Genomic DNA, 16,128 nt, shown 5'->3' with positions numbered 1-16,128 from the left:
AAAGAAGGGAGGAAAGAGGGAAGGAAGTGCCCCTTTCCATATGGGGGATAGATCCAAGAAGGAAAGCCATGGGAGGGCATCCTAGAGAGTAACCCTCCTGCTTCCTTGTCTCTAGAAAAATGAATTCACTCCAAAGATCTTAGCATCATAGACCTTAGAGTCCAACTCTTTGTGTCCAGAGTCACACAGCAAGTCAGTAAGTATCTGGAGTGGGATTTGAACTCAGACCTTTCTGACTCCAAGTCCTGTGCCTTATTTGCTAGGTCAAACTGGGCTTCAATTATCCCAACTCCTACTGGCCTTGACAAACACAGCCTAAAACACAACTAGGTGAACCCTAATGAACACAGAGCCCTAGAACATGAGGTTCTAGGAGTAGCCTTGAGAGGCTGGTGTCATCTTTTGTGTGGTGCTAAGACATATGAGTGTGTGGTAATAATTTAGTTGGTTAGACTTAATTAATTAGCTTTTAGGAAGAGGGTATTTACTAAGATGGCATAGTTGGTACAAAATATGCCCCTCCCAACAAACCAACCAAAACCTGTGACACAATCTCCTGGGGAAAGTGGGCTCAAGCTTTGAAGGTTACACATGGCAATGGCGTGGGTAGTGGGAGGTAACTCAGAGTTCCTGTGTGCTGGAAGTCCATTTCTCCCCTTTGTGGAGGACTCGAGGAGGTCTCTGCTGGACCCCTTGTAGAGATGCTGATCTGCATCCAGTCATCGGCTCCCGATGGCACTGCCATCAACTGATCTGGGGGTACTGCTAGGATACTGATGGGGGATGGGAAGTAGTCTAGAACCACCCCCCCTCCCACACACACACACAAACTGTACAGGAGAGATTTTGCCAGGAAGTCTCCACCACGGCTTGCTATAATCTCATGGATAATCCAGCATCTTATTTTATAGATGAGGCCTCAGCCCACCTGAACATGATTCGGGGACAGCATCCCTCTAGCTCCCAAGACTTTTCCCCACCTGGTCTAAAACCTGGGATGGAGACAGGCCATTTCCACCTGGTTAGGGTGTGACTTGTCCCTTGTTTCAGTGGGTGGGACGATTTATTTGAGTTCCTCATTCGATGCCCCGCCCTTACATATGCCTGTGCCCTAGCTCTCCTTTTAGATTGTAAGCTCTTTGAGGGCAGGAGCTCCATTTTTCATGTTTAATCTTCCAGGACAAAGCCCTGCACACGGTGAGTGTCTGCTGAATTCATGTTTGTTGTAAAGAGAGCCCAGCTTTGGGGCATCTGGTCTAGACAAGCCTGAGGCTGGCCTTGGTGCTCTGCACTGCTTTTCAAGCCAGTTTCCATCTTCCTCTTTGCAGGTTTGCCAAGCAGCGTCCCAGCCCCTTGCCTCGTTTGCAAAGGAACGTTTCAGATGGAAAAGACCTGCAAGCATTGTAGCTCCTTTTGTGCCACGATCTTACAAGGAAACGCCTATGTCCCTCTAAATGGGCAGAACGGCCCATCCAAAAGAATGGTGGGCAGCCTGCAGAACCTCTGAAACACCCACTTTCCCTAGAAAATTTATAGCATCCTAAATGGATTCCTAGACAGTCTGATTTATTGTGTGTGTGTGTGTTTTGTTTAAACAAACAAGCAAAAAAAAAATCCATTCATGTAAGTGACCAACCTTGTGTGTGGAGTTTTTCCAAGATATTCCAGGGGAAGGACACGTTTTTCACAGTAGTACTTTTTACAGGTGGTGTGGGGTAGCAAAAGGATTCCATGCATTTCTGTCCCTGAGCTCCAGAATGGACTGCTTTGGGAGAAGGCTGGACTTCACTGGAATGCCACAAAACAAGTCCAGTGTTTGCCACACTGCTAAGCCGGTCCCTATGAGCCAACATGGAAGGGGTAGTTTGGTCCCAACAGGATTTCCTCCAACAGGTCGGGGACTTCAAAGCACCACCTTTCTGCCTCCCGGGATCCCACTGGCAGGATACCAGTGGAGAATGTTGTAGGTGCTGGAATTGATTGATTCTGCTGGGTCCCCCTTCAGGGTGATGATGAATGAGTCCCCAGCCTCATTATAGAATCGTGGGGTCATGGGCTTAGAACTGGAAGGACCACAGAGGTCATTCCCTCAACCCCCATCTATGTCTCTCAAACCCTGTTCACATCACAATGTTTTGTGGTCCTGGGTCTTTTCAGATTCAAATATTTGCTTTGGAAATGAGGACAGGGGTGGGAAGGTGGTGGAGGTGGAGACTTAGAGACCAGGCCAGCTTCTAAAAGCCATCATAGCAGGGGCTTTCCAGTTGTCAGGAGGGCAGATATACAGATGGTGGGAAATGGTGAACAAGGGAGTGTTACTCAGGAAGCAGGATAAGAAGGGATTAACGAGGACACTGGCATCAGGAGATATTCTAGACAGGTTCATCTGGCTTGTCCGGCTATTTACCTCTTGCAGGAGTAGGGGTGAGGGTGGGTTCTAATGAGCTGCAACTCACTTTCCAGCCAAATGCTAGAAAAATGGCCTTGGGGGGAGGCATAGCTTTGCCACCAACCAAACTTTCCTGGGGCCTAGACTCAAGCTCTGAGCAACTGTCTTATCCTCAGAGTGCCCCCTTCCCGAATGGTTTGGGGATAGTTGCTCTTTTGCTGCTGTTCATTGGACAGCTCAGTGGTACAGTTTATGGGTGAGAAGACTTGCTTTTGAGTCTTGCCTCAGATACCGGCTGTGGACCCTGGGCAAGTCACTTCACCACTCAGCCCCAGCTTCCCCATCTCTAAAACAGGGATGATAATAGTACCCACCAGACAGGGCTGTTGTGAGGATCTAATGACTTAGCATCTGTGCAGCACTTTACAGACCTCTTTAAGGTTTCTCTATCAAGGTCAGCTGTTGGCTGATGTAGGACCCCTTCCAGCTCTGACCCTCCACGTTCTGGGACTGTCTGTGATTTTCCCCTGCTTATGGTGCCCTGGCCCTGATGTTCCAAAGTCTGGAGGGCAGCAGAGACCAGGGAGATCAGGGAGTCTGTTTGATTTCCTCACTTTTGACAAATGAACTGGCAGGGTTGGGCTTTTCTCACCTCAGATCTCATTCCTTAGGGCTATCCTTGACAACGACTGGACAGACAGCACAAATAGACTGCTTCCCCAGGAAGAACAGGTAGGGCTTTGGAGCCAGGAAGACCTGAATTCACATCCCAGGCTGGTATTTAACCTTTCTGTGCCAACCTCCAACGTCTCAACCATCTCTAAGTCCCTGGTCCTATGGGTTCACACTCAAGTTCCTCTGAATGATTGAGGCTGTCATCTAAAAGGGGCAAAGCTGACATCTACCTGGATTTGAACAGAGGCAGCACCTGGTTGGTGATCTAGGAGAGGACACTCTTGAGCCAGTGATAGTTGGACACAACCTTCTTTCCCACCTCTTTCTCTCCTTTGTAGAATGAAAATGAAAGCACTTAGCCCAATTCAGAATTTATTCGCATCCTGGCCAAGTAGAGTGAAAGTAACATCTGTCTTGGAGTTCCTAATGACTGGCTTCTGGTCCTGCACTGGGGGGCTTCCGGGTGGCAGAGGATCCAGGACTGACTGCAGCAAAGGTGACCATTGGCAGACCTGCATTCCTCCCCAGGAAGTCTGGGGAGCACCCAGCTCTCTGGAGAGTGACCATGATTGAATTCATATTGCTCTCTTGGATTCTGCCATTGTAGTCACTGACCTTGTCAGGCTGTTCTGACAGAGAGGGGGGGAAAGATCTGGTTTAGCCTACATCCTGTCTATCCTTACTACACACCCCCTGCCTTCTACTAAGTCAAGTGAAAGTTGAGTTAGCCTCAAAAGAAAGGGAAAAGGGTTTCTGATGCCTTGGAAGAGCACCTGAGAGTGAGTGACCCAGATCATCTGGTCAGGAGGGGTGTGGAGAGCCTGGCACTCCCTAGCTGGCAGGACCGCTGTGAGGAAGGCCCTAGGAAACTCCATAGATGGACACTGTTGGTAAAGCATGGCTTTGAAAGCAGAAACCCTTCCTAACCACACATCCTCCCAGCGTTTGAGGCAAATTAAATTGTAGGAGAAAGAATCCAGAAGCAGGACCCCAGGATCTTGACAGAAGCTAGGGTTACGGAAACCCTGGCTGTCCCAGGCATAAGAACAGAGGAGTTGGTTGCTAATGAGGTCCTCAAATCATTAGTGAAAGCTCTCACACAGAGCTCTAACCACACCTGGGTAATTAGCCAGATATCAGCTGAAGAAGTGCTGTGCCCTCCCCTCTCTGCCCCTTTAGTCACTCAGGGAAGTGCTTAGCCGTTGGGGTGTCCACTTTTGTGCCAGGGGAGAAAGAGGCTCATCTGGCACCTTGCTCAGTGTGGGGGCTGAGGAAGTTCCCTCCCTCCATTCGTCCAGCCAGCCCGGTGTCCTGTCACTGGCTGGCTGAGCTGTCATTTAGCGTGTGGCCAGCCAGCAGTGACCAAATGGCCAGTTAACTCCATTGCTGCCCACTGAGCCTATAGGGATGGGGCTTGCAGCTATCTTCCAGGCCACCTTCCTCGAGGAATCTAGCTTCTCACTCACATGGCAGCCCTAGTCTCTGTCTGACTGGGGGCCCAGAGGTAACACAGCCCACCACGTTCGACTTAGTGTTTGTCTTAAATCCTGACTTCAGTCCATTAGCTACCAAGCTGCATTACTAGCCTGTGGGTGTGTATGGATTGTCTCTTTTTCCCCCTTCCCAGAACTGAAGGCTTCCTGGGTCTCAAGGTCTTTCGGGGGATGAAGGATTGTGGTTGGCCTCTCCAAAGAGGAATTCCCCCAGGAATTAATTATGCAAATTAAATGCCACGCTTCCATTCTGTTTCAACTTGCCCCATCAGTCAGCTTTGAAAGATTTGGCTTGGCTTGGATCTCAGCCCCACTTCCTCCCCCAAGTAGGGGAGGTCCTGGAGGGTGGGAAGAAGAAAGTGGAGATGAGAAATCAGCTTCAATTACTTCCCACTTGGCCCATCTGTAGCAGGCTTTTAGGGAGAAGTAGGGGGTGTGTGGGTGGCTGCCTCTCTGACCTCTTAAAAGGGGATGACGCTGAGGCATCCCTTGGCACTATTACCACAGATTAGAATATGGGGCAAGATGGGCTGACATTTATGTGATCTATAGGGAATTTCTCTCTGTCGATCCCCAGAATGTATGAGCACTTTGACTGGCCCTCCAAAAGGATTTGGGGTCTATTCAGCCATCCAGCAAGCCTTTACTAAGCACCTCCAATCCATGGGGTGGGTGTTTTATGGAGAAGATAGGGAATGACAGATCAAAATTGCCCAGGATGGAGATGTGAATGAATTGTGCCTGCTGAGGCAAAGAGAGCCCAGATAGCTTTGAAAACACTGCTCAGGGGTAAGGACACAGAGCTTGTCATCCCAAAGGAGGAACAAGGCATTAGGAACTCAGGAGGCAGGAAGGACCAGGGGTCGGGGGTGGCGGGTGGGGAGGGGTTGTCTTCAGGAAAGGCTACGTAAAGGAGGAGGTGTCACCTGGGTTAGACCTTAAAGAAGAATAGTGAAGAGAGAGGCTGTTACAGCCTTGAGCTGCAGCTGGTACAAAGGTGGGACAATTTTATCCCATAGACAAGAGGGAGCCACTGACGTTACGTGAGCAGGGAAGTGACGTGATCAGTGATGTATGAAAACTGGGTTGGAGATCTAGAGATTAGGGAATTGTAACTATAGGTGGTTGGGGCAGCTAGAGGGCGCCCTAGCGCATAGAGCGCCAGCCTTGAAGTCAGGAATACTCATCTTCCTGAGTTCAAATCTGATCCCAGACACTTAGTAGCTGTGTGACCCTGGGCAAGTCACTTCACCCTGTTTGCCTCAGTTTCCTCATCTGTTTAGTGAGCTGGAGAAGGAAACAGCAAACCGCTCCGGTACCTTTGCCAAGAAAACTCCTAACTGGGTCACAAAAAGTTGGACCCGACTGAAACAACTCAACAACAAAATACAGATGGTAGTTGTAGAACCCTGGACCTGGAAGGGTGTTTGAGAAATCATCCAGTCCAGGCAGCAGAGTTTCCACAGTTCATTTCAACATTGAAGAGCTATTGAGTATCACTATACGTCAAATTCTTAGGGTACTATATGGTTTCTAAAGTCACTTTCCATATGTTATCTGATCTGATCCTCACTGTGTGACCTCAGGTAAACCCCTTCTCCAAAATGGGGTCATTGGACTAGACATTCTCTGCAGTTCTAGCCTTCTGTGAATCTATGAAATTCCAGTTACTAAATGCTCCCCAGCTCCCTCCCCTGGGAGAATCGGTGTCTTTAAAATACTAAAGGAGCTTTAACAAATCAGCACACATCCTCCTCTTCCCCGCCCCCACAAAGAGTCAAATGTGGAATCTCTGCCCTATTTATAGTGGGGAAGGAACGACAGCGTCTCAGTGAGGAAGTAGAGAGGCCAGCCTCCAAGAGACTCTCCTGGGCTCCCCACAACCCCAGAGATGCTTTCAGGAAATGCCATCATTTTTCTAACCCTGGTCTGGGGGACCCTTGAGGGACAGACTATCTCCCAGATTTCGGAATGTGGTTTTGCCTGTTCAGAGGTAAGCTCTTATCTTCTTCTTCCCCGGACCCTATAAGTAAATGTCTGCAAGATTGTCTGGGTTTCCCTGAGTGAGGGCTGGCAGGAGGCTGAGGAAGGGCTCAAAGACCTTGTTTGTACTGTCCTCATCAGGGAAATGGGAGGACCAGATGCCCCCAACACCCTTTCAGTGAGATGGCAGGCTCTTTGGAGTCCCTGTGAATGCAGGCTGCAGAAATACTGACCGGTGTCTGCCTGCTGAGGGTCCTGAGTCAGGACCCCCAGTAACCGGGTGCTGGGCTGCCAGGATTGTTAGGACAATGAGGAGTATACACTGAGCTTCTATCTTTCCTTTTACAATAAAGGGAAAGGGGAATTGGTGCCTGTTTGTTTTGCTCTGCAGACTTCTGGGGAGCTGGGGCTTTTGCTCAAACCTCTCCTGGGATCGTCGGGTCTGAGCGTCAGGTCCCACTGACGAGGTTTCCCTGCCTTGACACCTCTTGTTCCCGGGGTGACATTTGCTTGAAGGGTGAGGCTTGACTTCCCCGGAGCCAGGTGTTCACAAGCTGCATTTCTGAAGCCCTTTCTAAATTCAGGGTCTTGTGCTGAATGTAGGCACCAGGCATGAGGAGGGGGCTGGAGCAGGGGGTTGGGTTTGCACCAGGCTGGGGGCTCTCTGCAGGATGCCACTGAGATAGATGAGTAAGGCTGTGCTTGAGAGTAGGAGAATGGCAGCTGGGTTTTCTGAGTCATTTCCCAAGGTTCCCACTGGATTTGTCCATTGTGTCGTGGTCTTGGCAGTTAGAAGGGCTAAGAAAAGCAGTCAGCGTACCATTAAAGAGAGCAGTAGAACAAGAACAGATGTGTTCTTGTAGGAGGTCCAAGCCCACAAACCTCCCTTAACAGCAGTTTGGGATGCTGGAACATGCAGTCTGGTGTGTTTTATGACCATTGGAGTGCAATGGGGACCGATGAGGGCCTCACCAGTGGCCCTGGGGGCTCTGGAGCCAGGGCAGCTCATGTCTGCCTAGTGCTTTAAGCTTGCGAAGCACGTTCCTTACTGCAGTCCCAGGAGGGAGGCTATGCAGGGGCTCCAGGAAAGGAAGGGACTGGACCACGCTCACCCAGAGAGCCCTGGTGAGAGGCGTGACCCCCAGGAAGAACATGAACTGTTCTTGCCACTCATTACATACTCTAGAGACCTCAGCAGAGCCTGGAAACAATGGAAGGACTGGATCCTGTTTTCCAGATGGGACTGAAGAAGGTGAAAGTGACCACTTTGATAAGAGAGGGGAGCAGGAACCTCAGAAACACTCCAAGTCACAACTCTTTCTGTTGGAGTCTTACTGAGTCAGTGCAGTGAACAGTGATTAAGCACTGGCTCTGGGCCAGGTACCGAAACAAAAAACTGCTTTGGGCGATATGGCCAGCACCCAGAGGAATGTGCTACAAGATGTGGAGACCTGAAAAGCTGGGGTGCCCCAGCAGCCGGCACATGTGTTTTCTCAGTGAGGGGCAGTGGAGAGAGCACAGGAAGGCCTGGGGTTCAAGGTCTGGCACTCACCAGTTAGGTGACCTTGGACTTGGAGGTTGGACTGAGGGGACAGGTAAGGTCCCTCCAAGCTCCAGCATTCTGGGGTGCTTCGATACCTCAAGGGTACAGGCATGTGGAGGGAGGGATGTGAGAGGGTGGAAACTGTCTGTAGACTAGAAGGTCCTTGTCTTACAAGGGCCATCTTGGAGAGACTTGAGTCATCACTAATCAAAGGACAGCCTCCTTTCTACAAGGCAACAATGTTAGAGCCTTCTTTGCATCATATGGCAGGGTTTCCTCTGCCTTAAAGTCTTCTCTTCTCTCTGATGGGGCTTTGACTCTTTAAGAATTTCCAAGGCCAGCACACCTGCCGCTTTGTCTCACTTCATAACGAGTCAACTCTGATATGGTTCAGAAACAGCATCTTCCATGTGGGGAATCCAAGGCTTGGTTTGAAGAGGCTGGAAGGTGGCCCTGGCGATGGTAAACACGGCCAGGCTGCAGCATTCAGGCTTCCTACGGACAACTAGCCCCCATGGTTGAGCCTTTTCTTCTTCTCCAGAAGGCAAGAAGAAAATAGGAAACGGTGTTCTGCCCTATTCCGTACTATAGATCATAGTGCACTCACATCCCTCCGCATGTCTCTTATATTCTCTGCCAACAACAAATCGGTGGCCATCCCATGTGCTTACGGGAATGTGGATCAGACCATTTGATCCAATGCAGAGATGGTACCAAGCAGCCTGACTGAGTGGACTAGCCACTTGCTGCCACTGTGGCTTGTGGACCAGCAGTGACTGGAGGTCAGGGCTAAGAATGTGAGTGCTCCATGATGTTGAGTCATTTCAGTTCTGTCGACTCTCCGTGATCCTGTTTGGGGTGCTCTTGGCAAAGCCACTGGAGTGCTCAGCCATTTCCTTCTCTGGCTCATTTTACAGATGAGGAAAGTGAGGCAAACAGGGTTAAGTGACTTGCCCAGGGTCACAGAGCTAGCAAGCCTCTGAGGCCAGGTTTGAACTTATGAAGATGAGTCTTCCTGACTCCAGGCTCAGCACTCTATCCACTGAGCCACCTAGCTGCCCCAGTCATGGTCCATGACTGTCCAGAAAATAGAAAAGTCATCAGTCCCTGGAGCAGGAAGCAACCTCTGAGGCCATGTGACAGAGTAGCCCCAACACCCAAGAACATCATCTACAACTCACCCAATTCATGGTTGTTCAGCTTCTATTCAAAGACCTCCCAGAGGGGCAAACTTTCCACCTCCCAGGATTACCAAGTGGCCTTAGCCCAAGCTGGCAGTCTTTATGCCCCAGGGAAACCCCAGCTTCCATAAACCCAAGGAAAGCCTGAAGCCTGTCCTTAGTGAGGTGTCCAGTGGACTGTGGGCCATATTTGAACAGCCATTGAGATCAATAGCAAAGGGGGTTTGAAGAAGGTCTTTGAAGTCAAATGGGCAATCCAGTATCATGGGAGAACACTGGGGCTTGAGTTGAGAGGGAGAGAGCTGAGCTCTGGTCCTAGCTCCAAACACTGGCCTGAAGAGTGAGGCCAAGTCATTGTACTTCTCTCTCTGGAGTTCCTTTCTCCAGTGGAGGAATGTTAGATCCCCGAGGGCAGGGGCCTGTCTCACTTTCGTCTATGCATCCCCAGTTCGTGACACATAATAAGAGCTTGATAAATGCTTGTGGAGTGATTGTAAATTGGGAGAACTTGGAGTGGATGACCTCTAGGGTCCCTTTCACTCTAGCCTCACACAAGCCTGCTGACTCAATGACCCTGTGAAGGGAGTGAATGACTTCACCGTGAAGTGAGAACCCTCTGTCCTCTCAAACCTCCAAATCTAGCTAGGAAAACAAAACTAGCAGACAGCAAGCAACTTGAGAATGCTCCAAAGAGGATGTGGTCACAAGCAGTGGCCGTGGCCTGTTGGCTGCTGCTGGCGGAGCTCAGAGAGGCCAGGTGGGCTGAGGTAGTCGGGGAAGGCTGCCCAGGAGGGCAACGAGAATTTGGGCTGAGGCTGGGGCATAGAGATGAAAGTGGGGGAAAGTGTTAGTAAAGGCACAAAGAGAAGGAATGAACTCGGAGTATTTGGAGGATAACGAGAAGACCAGATTGACAGGGAAGCAGGGTGTCTGTTGGGAATCGATCAACAGCCTTTTCTCAGGCACCTGGGGGAGGTTAAGATCGAAAGAATCATGGAGGAATCATTGGAGGAATTGAGTGGGAGCCCCCACTCAATGTGAGGCTTGAATGAGGCCACGCTCCTCAAGGCAACCTTGACTCGAGTCATGCTGATAATTTGTTTGGGGAAATCAGCTGGCACCTGCCCTTGGCAGCCTTGGTGCTGGCCCTCCATCCCACATAGCCAAGGAACTGGTACCATCATCAGAGGCTGCCCAGGAGGAGCCCTGGAGGGGCCTTGGTGGCCTTCTTGGCAATCTGTCTGCCGTAGTTATCTGTGAGCCAGCTAAACCTGCCAGAAACAGTTTTGTTTTTCCAGCCTGACCCACCTGGGGTCAATTTCAGGAAGTTTCCATTATTCCTAGCCAACTTCCCTCCTACCTGCCACGTGTTAGCCCACTGGCCCTGAACTCACACAGGTTGCTGTGTCCTGGCCCTTTTTGGGCAGGATGAACTCAACTGTCTCTCCTTTTGACTTTAGGATCCCAAAACAAAGCTGGGCCTGCTTGTGGAAGGGAGCTGACGGCCGGTAGGGTGTCCAGGATGGGCATGCTCCTTCCCCAGAGGGGGATGGCTGGGAGCTTAGGCTTTGCCTCACTTTGCTCAGGTCCTTGTAAAGTCCAAGCCCTCCAGTACCCAGGCAGCTCCGCCTCAGCCCAGCTGGGTTACTTCCTCTGGCATCCCAGGCTAGGGGTGTGGAGGTCCTGTCTCTGACTCCCAGCCGTCCTAATAACCCCATGTGACCACAACCAAGGAATCAGTGGACAGGATGGGGCCAGGCAGTTTTCCAGTAAGATTTGCAAAGAAGGGTAAACCAAGGTTAAGTGAGGCTACAGGGACAGTTGGGGGATTTCCCCCACTCCTGCTATTGTTTGGTTGTTATGATGGTGATGATTTCGGTGGGGGAAGCGTCTTCACAGGGAGTGCTAATGGGCTCCTTTAGCTGCATTGTAATAAACTGTGCCTCGGTGCGCTGAACCACAGAGGGACTTGGGCATCTCGCCTTTAAGGCACGATCCCAGACATTTTCCCCTAGCCTTTTCCTGGCCCCTCCAAAGCCTGGCTTGGTAAGCCCCAAAAAGCTTCCCCTGAGCCCAAGTTTCACTGTCTTGCCACTCCCCTTTTCCTAGATTCTCAACCCCACCCCTACCACTTATTGGCATCCGACTGGTTCACAGCCCTCCTCCCACCATGAGATTTCCCCGTTTGGGGCCCAGGCCCCTTGGTTCCCTCCTCCTTCCCTCCCTCCCTTGCCTTTGGTGACTGCTGCTATTCCTGGCTCGTATTGGGTACGCACCCCACGGTCAGCACCCAGGGCAGGGGAAATGTGAGCAACAGCATCTCTGAGCAAACTCGGGCCACTTGCCGAGGCCAGGCTCTCATCTCTGGCCCAGCTCCGCTTTGGGGCTCACAACACGGGGGTCACCTCGAGTCCTGGGACCAGAGTACTGATGCCTGAAGGGAGTCTCGGAGCTCTCTCCCCCAGGCCTGCACTGAGTGGGTGGCCTTTATGGAAAGGCCGGAGGGTGGTCCTCCCGCCCTCCCCCAATGTTTTCTGCTAACTCTATTCCTGACTTGCCTCCCTGAGAACTTTTTTCCTACAGGAGACACCTTTGACCTTTACAAGCCACAGTCCCCCCACCCCTTGAGGGTTTTTCAGCTGCTTGTGAGCAGGATGGGACTTTTCAATTGGGTAGTGGGGGTATGTTTATGGGAAGAGGGAAGTTAGGATCCTGAGCCTCTAGTGAGGGGGTCCCAGCTGGCACTGTAATGGGGGGCTTCCTTAGGAGAGAGCTGCTCCATCCTGAACATGACCAGGATGAGACTCGGGTTGTGGCCCTTCTCAGCCAGCTTTGCCCCATCCCACTAAAGAAGACGCATATTTGCGGGGGAAGGGGGGCGGGGCGTGTTACAAGCCACTGACAAGTATTTCAAGAACTGGGAAGTTTTAATCCCTTGCCCCCAGGCTTCAAGTTGTGAAATTCCATTTTCATAACATCTCTTTTTAGCAACAAGCTGGGCTGTGTCCAGGTCAGGTCCAGGGGCCAGAGGATGGGAAGGCACGGTAAGAGGAAGCAGGGAGACCAGGTGGGATTCCCCAGTTACCACAAGACTGTCAACCACCCCCTTGGGAGTTCTATCAGCTTTCCCTGGGAGTGACTCACTTAACCCCTTCTAGGACTTACTTCCTCCCAGGCTTGGGCGAGCTGCAATGGGCGGGCCACGTGCTCCAGCCAGTGCTAGGCTCCATGGAGGGCGAGGCAAGCGTGAGCCTGCCCTGGTAGAGGAGACCCTCGGAGCTGGAGCAGACAGGGAAAACTTCCTGAAATGGGCACTTACTGCATGGTAGTATCTATCTAGGTAAAGGCGTTGTAGTGGGGAGGTTTGTGAACCAAGGAGCAGAGGCAGCAACGAGCCTGACTAGTAAGGATGTGCCTCAGTTTCCTCCCCTGTAAAATGTTGGGGTTGAACTAGATGGCCTCTGAAGTCCTTTCCATTCTCCTTCCAGGATCCTTACTCCCATCTCCGTGGAACTGGCAGGTAGCCATCCCTCTCTCCTGAGAAGCAGATTCCTACTGAGGCAGGGGCCTGAGGCTACCTAGTCCTAGGCCAGACCTCTGCTGACAGCAAGTATTGGCCCAGGATCTCAGCACCCAGGGCTCCGGCCTCGGTGCTCCCACCCTCCTCCTCCCGAGCTTAAGGATTTCTGTGTGCAAATCCCTTTGGCCAAGCCTGCCTCTGGAAGGAGGTGATGGTAGTCGGGGAGCATCCCTGTTCTCCCCAAATAAGGGGCAGATCTATTCCCTTCTTCCTGCCAATGCAAATAAAGCTGAGCTAGAGGGGGAGGTGAAGCCAAGGCCTGAGCCCTGGGGATTGTCAACCTCTCCCTGCTCCTGTCTCTGCCTCTGTCTCTCTTCTTTGTCTCTGCCTCTGCCTGTCTCTGTCTCAGCCTTTGCTTCTTTTCCCTGTCTTTGCCTCTCTCTGTCTCTGTCTCTGTCTCTCCTTCTCTCTATCTCTACCTCTGTCTCTGCCTCACTTTGTGACCTTGGAAGGCATCGGAGGAGGAAGTAAGAACTCAGAATCTCAAAGGTCTCTGGCTCAAGTGACTTGCTTTCCATCATTGTCCATAGGGAATCCTGACTATGGTGTAGACCCCAAGAAAGGGAGTATTACCCTGGAGTATGTGAACTTTTAAATGAGATTTTGATAACTACTTCAGTATAATAATATGTTAACATAATGACCTTCCTTTGTAATCTTCTGTCTTTCATTTTGTCACACAAAAAGACTAAGAGCTCTTGCTCTAAGGATTTAGGGAGCATGGGGTGGGGAGGAAGCCAGAGGGTAGACCCAAGAAGAGGTCTTGGTTTGCTCAGGCCCCACCGCTGCCCTCACCAGAGAGCTGCCTGGGGATGAACCAGCTTTGGGAAGCCTGGCCTGCCTGAGCCTTCCTTCCATTTCCCCTGGGGAAGACCAGAGGGGAGGGAGGAATCTGGGAAGAGGCATACCCACCCTCACTGCAAAGCCCCAGAGCTGACAACTGCAGGTTTGTCCAACTCAACACTAGTGAGAGGGGGAGGAGAGAAGAGGAGCCCCAGTCCCTGCCCTCAGGGAGCCCTCAGTCTGATGGATGGGGCCGGCAGAGATATAGGGAGTCCTGCTCTGAAGGGGATCCAGGTCTTACCCTGGCAGGAATGCGCTCTACCCCTTCCCTGACAAGGAGCCTTCTCTTAAGGACCTCTGGGGAGGCAGACTCCCACAGTCCCCAGCCTATTTCAGCCTCTTATCTGCTCTTGCTTCGGGTCTCTAGGGCTTGAAGCCTGATCATTTGCATAAGGTTTTCCTCATTGGGCTGCTCACCAACTCTTCCCCCCCTACTCTACACACTGCAGTCATCTGCCTTTGCTTCTATATCAAAATACAAACACTTGGATCTAGTTGGCTTCTGAAGCCCTGCCCAGCCCAGCCCAGCCCAGCCCAGCCCAGCCCTGCCCAGCCTAGGCCTATCTTTCCAGCCTCCTTGGGCATTATTTTCATCACTATTCAATCCAAGCTAACTGACCTTCAATCTGTGGCTCACACATGACCCTCCAACCCTCCTTCTCTGGGTCTTTGCACGGGCAGTCTCCCCTGCCTGGAATGCACACTCTCCTCACCTCCACAGCATACATTCCCTCTCTCCCCTCAAGACAGAGCTGAAGCACCACGTTCTACACGAGGGCATTCAAAATCCCTTTGAAAGCTGTGGGACTGTGGACTGTGGAGTAGCAGAGATTTGAGGGAGAAGGGGCGATGAAGAGAGTTTTGCAATCATCCAGGCTAGACAATGTGAAGTCCTGACCTAAGGTGGAGGCTGGGTGAGGAGAGAGGAGAAATCAGGTGGGACAGGAGATGTGGAGGTAGAAATGGTAAGATCTGATTGGCCCTGTGGGACAAGGGAGGAGGAGGAGCGGGGATGCTGCTGCAGTCAGGCACCAGGGAGGCTGGAAGGAGGTCGATGGTTTCCACAGAAATAGGAAAGGCCAGGAAAGGGAAAGGTTTGGAGAGAAAGACCTGTTTTAGACATTGAGGTTGAGATATCTCTCTGATCTCTAGTTCAAAATGTCCAATAAGCAGTCAGTGATAATGGAACCAAAGGTCAGGAGAGAGACTGGAACTGAATATTTAGTTCTGGAAATCATTTTCGGAGAAATGTATTCATGGGAGCTGATGAGGTAACCGGGAGAAAGTGCAGAGGGGAAGAGATGGGGCTCAGGACAAGATCTTGGGGAACACCCACAGTTAGGGGGCTTGGTATGGATGAGGAGCCAGAAAAAAAGACGGAGAAGGAGTGGTCAGACAGGATGGAAGAGAAACAGAAGGGAGGAGGCCCATGCTTCCAGGGAGAGAGGCAGGAGAGAAACCAAGGAGGTTGAGGATTGAGAAGAAGCCATCAAATGGGACAATTAAATTAGGACATTGGGAGCTTTGCATTTATAGATCTAGAGACCGTCCAGGGCCTGGCACATACTAGGCACTCAATAAATGCTTGTCAATTGAGTCAGTCCTTTCGCCTTGCGGACATCTCATAGCTAGAAAGGCTTTCCTTATAATGAGCTGAACTTTCTCTCTCGATGACTTCCATCTTTTTCTCCCAGTTTACAAAGACAATGAATGCAGAGAAAATGGGACAGAATTGTGACTACACCAATACCGGCAAACAAGTATTGTCATCACTCCTATTTCACAGATGAGGTTTTGAGAGGTGAACTCAGTTGCTTCCTTAATACCTTTGTGCTCTTGACCAAGTAATTTCACCTCTCTGAGCCTCAGTTTCTTCATCTGTAAAATGAGGTCCCTTTTGACTCTCTGACTCAAAATGTGTGCTTCTGTGTGTGTGAACACACGTATATATATGTATATGTGAGTAGGCTGGAAGGGTATGGAAGGGCTAGGTTGTGAAGAGTTTTAAGTGCCAAATAGAGGATTTCATATTTGATCCTAGAGGTGGTAGGGAGCCACTGAAGTTTATTGAGTGAGGGTGGGATGGTATAGTCAAACCTGCACTTTAGGAAAATCACTTTGTCAGCTGCATGGAGCTCGAACTGGAATATGGACAGTCAGGGAGACCGATGAGGTGGCATTGGAATAGCGCAGCCAGGTAACGATGAGGGCTCAAACTAGGTGGGGCTCCCTGAGTGGAGAGGAGACACGTGTGTCCAAGAGACGGTGGAGAGATGGAAAGAAGATCGGCAGCTAACCGGAGGTGCGGGGTTAGTAAAAGTGAGGCTCCAAGGGCGACATGGAAGTGAGGAGAGCTGTGTCCGAGGGGAGTGGCCATGCCCCAACAGTAGGAGCAGGTGCAGAGCAGGGCTGTGTCCGAGGGGAGTGGCCATGCCCCAACA

At 51.1% G+C, this 16,128-nt stretch overlaps 2 protein-coding genes across 2 annotated transcripts in view; both read left to right on the top strand.

The window, feature by feature from the left end:
* TTLL8 (tubulin tyrosine ligase like 8) overlaps positions 1–1,560 on the top strand; it is a 68,138-nt gene extending 66,578 nt beyond the window's left edge. The window contains exon 15 of the mRNA XM_027854349.1: positions 1,329–1,560. Coding sequence (XP_027710150.1) covers positions 1,329–1,507 — 179 coding nt within the window. The 3' untranslated portion in view covers positions 1,508–1,560. The remainder of the gene's footprint in view (positions 1–1,328) is intronic.
* Positions 1,561–6,402: 4,842 nt separating this feature from the next.
* The window catches only part of IL17REL (interleukin 17 receptor E like), a 52,929-nt gene continuing 43,203 nt past the window's right edge, over positions 6,403–16,128 (top strand). The window contains exon 1 of the mRNA XM_027854234.1: positions 6,403–6,550. Within this exon, the coding sequence (XP_027710035.1) occupies positions 6,449–6,550 (102 nt within the window). The 5' untranslated portion in view covers positions 6,403–6,448. The remainder of the gene's footprint in view (positions 6,551–16,128) is intronic.

Source organism: Vombatus ursinus, unplaced genomic scaffold (assembly GCF_900497805.2).
Source record: "Vombatus ursinus unplaced genomic scaffold, bare-nosed wombat genome assembly UNPS02010394.1, whole genome shotgun sequence".
In the NCBI taxonomy this organism is placed as follows: Eukaryota; Metazoa; Chordata; class Mammalia; order Diprotodontia; family Vombatidae; genus Vombatus; species Vombatus ursinus.
This window is presented reverse-complemented; position numbering and strand designations above follow the sequence as displayed.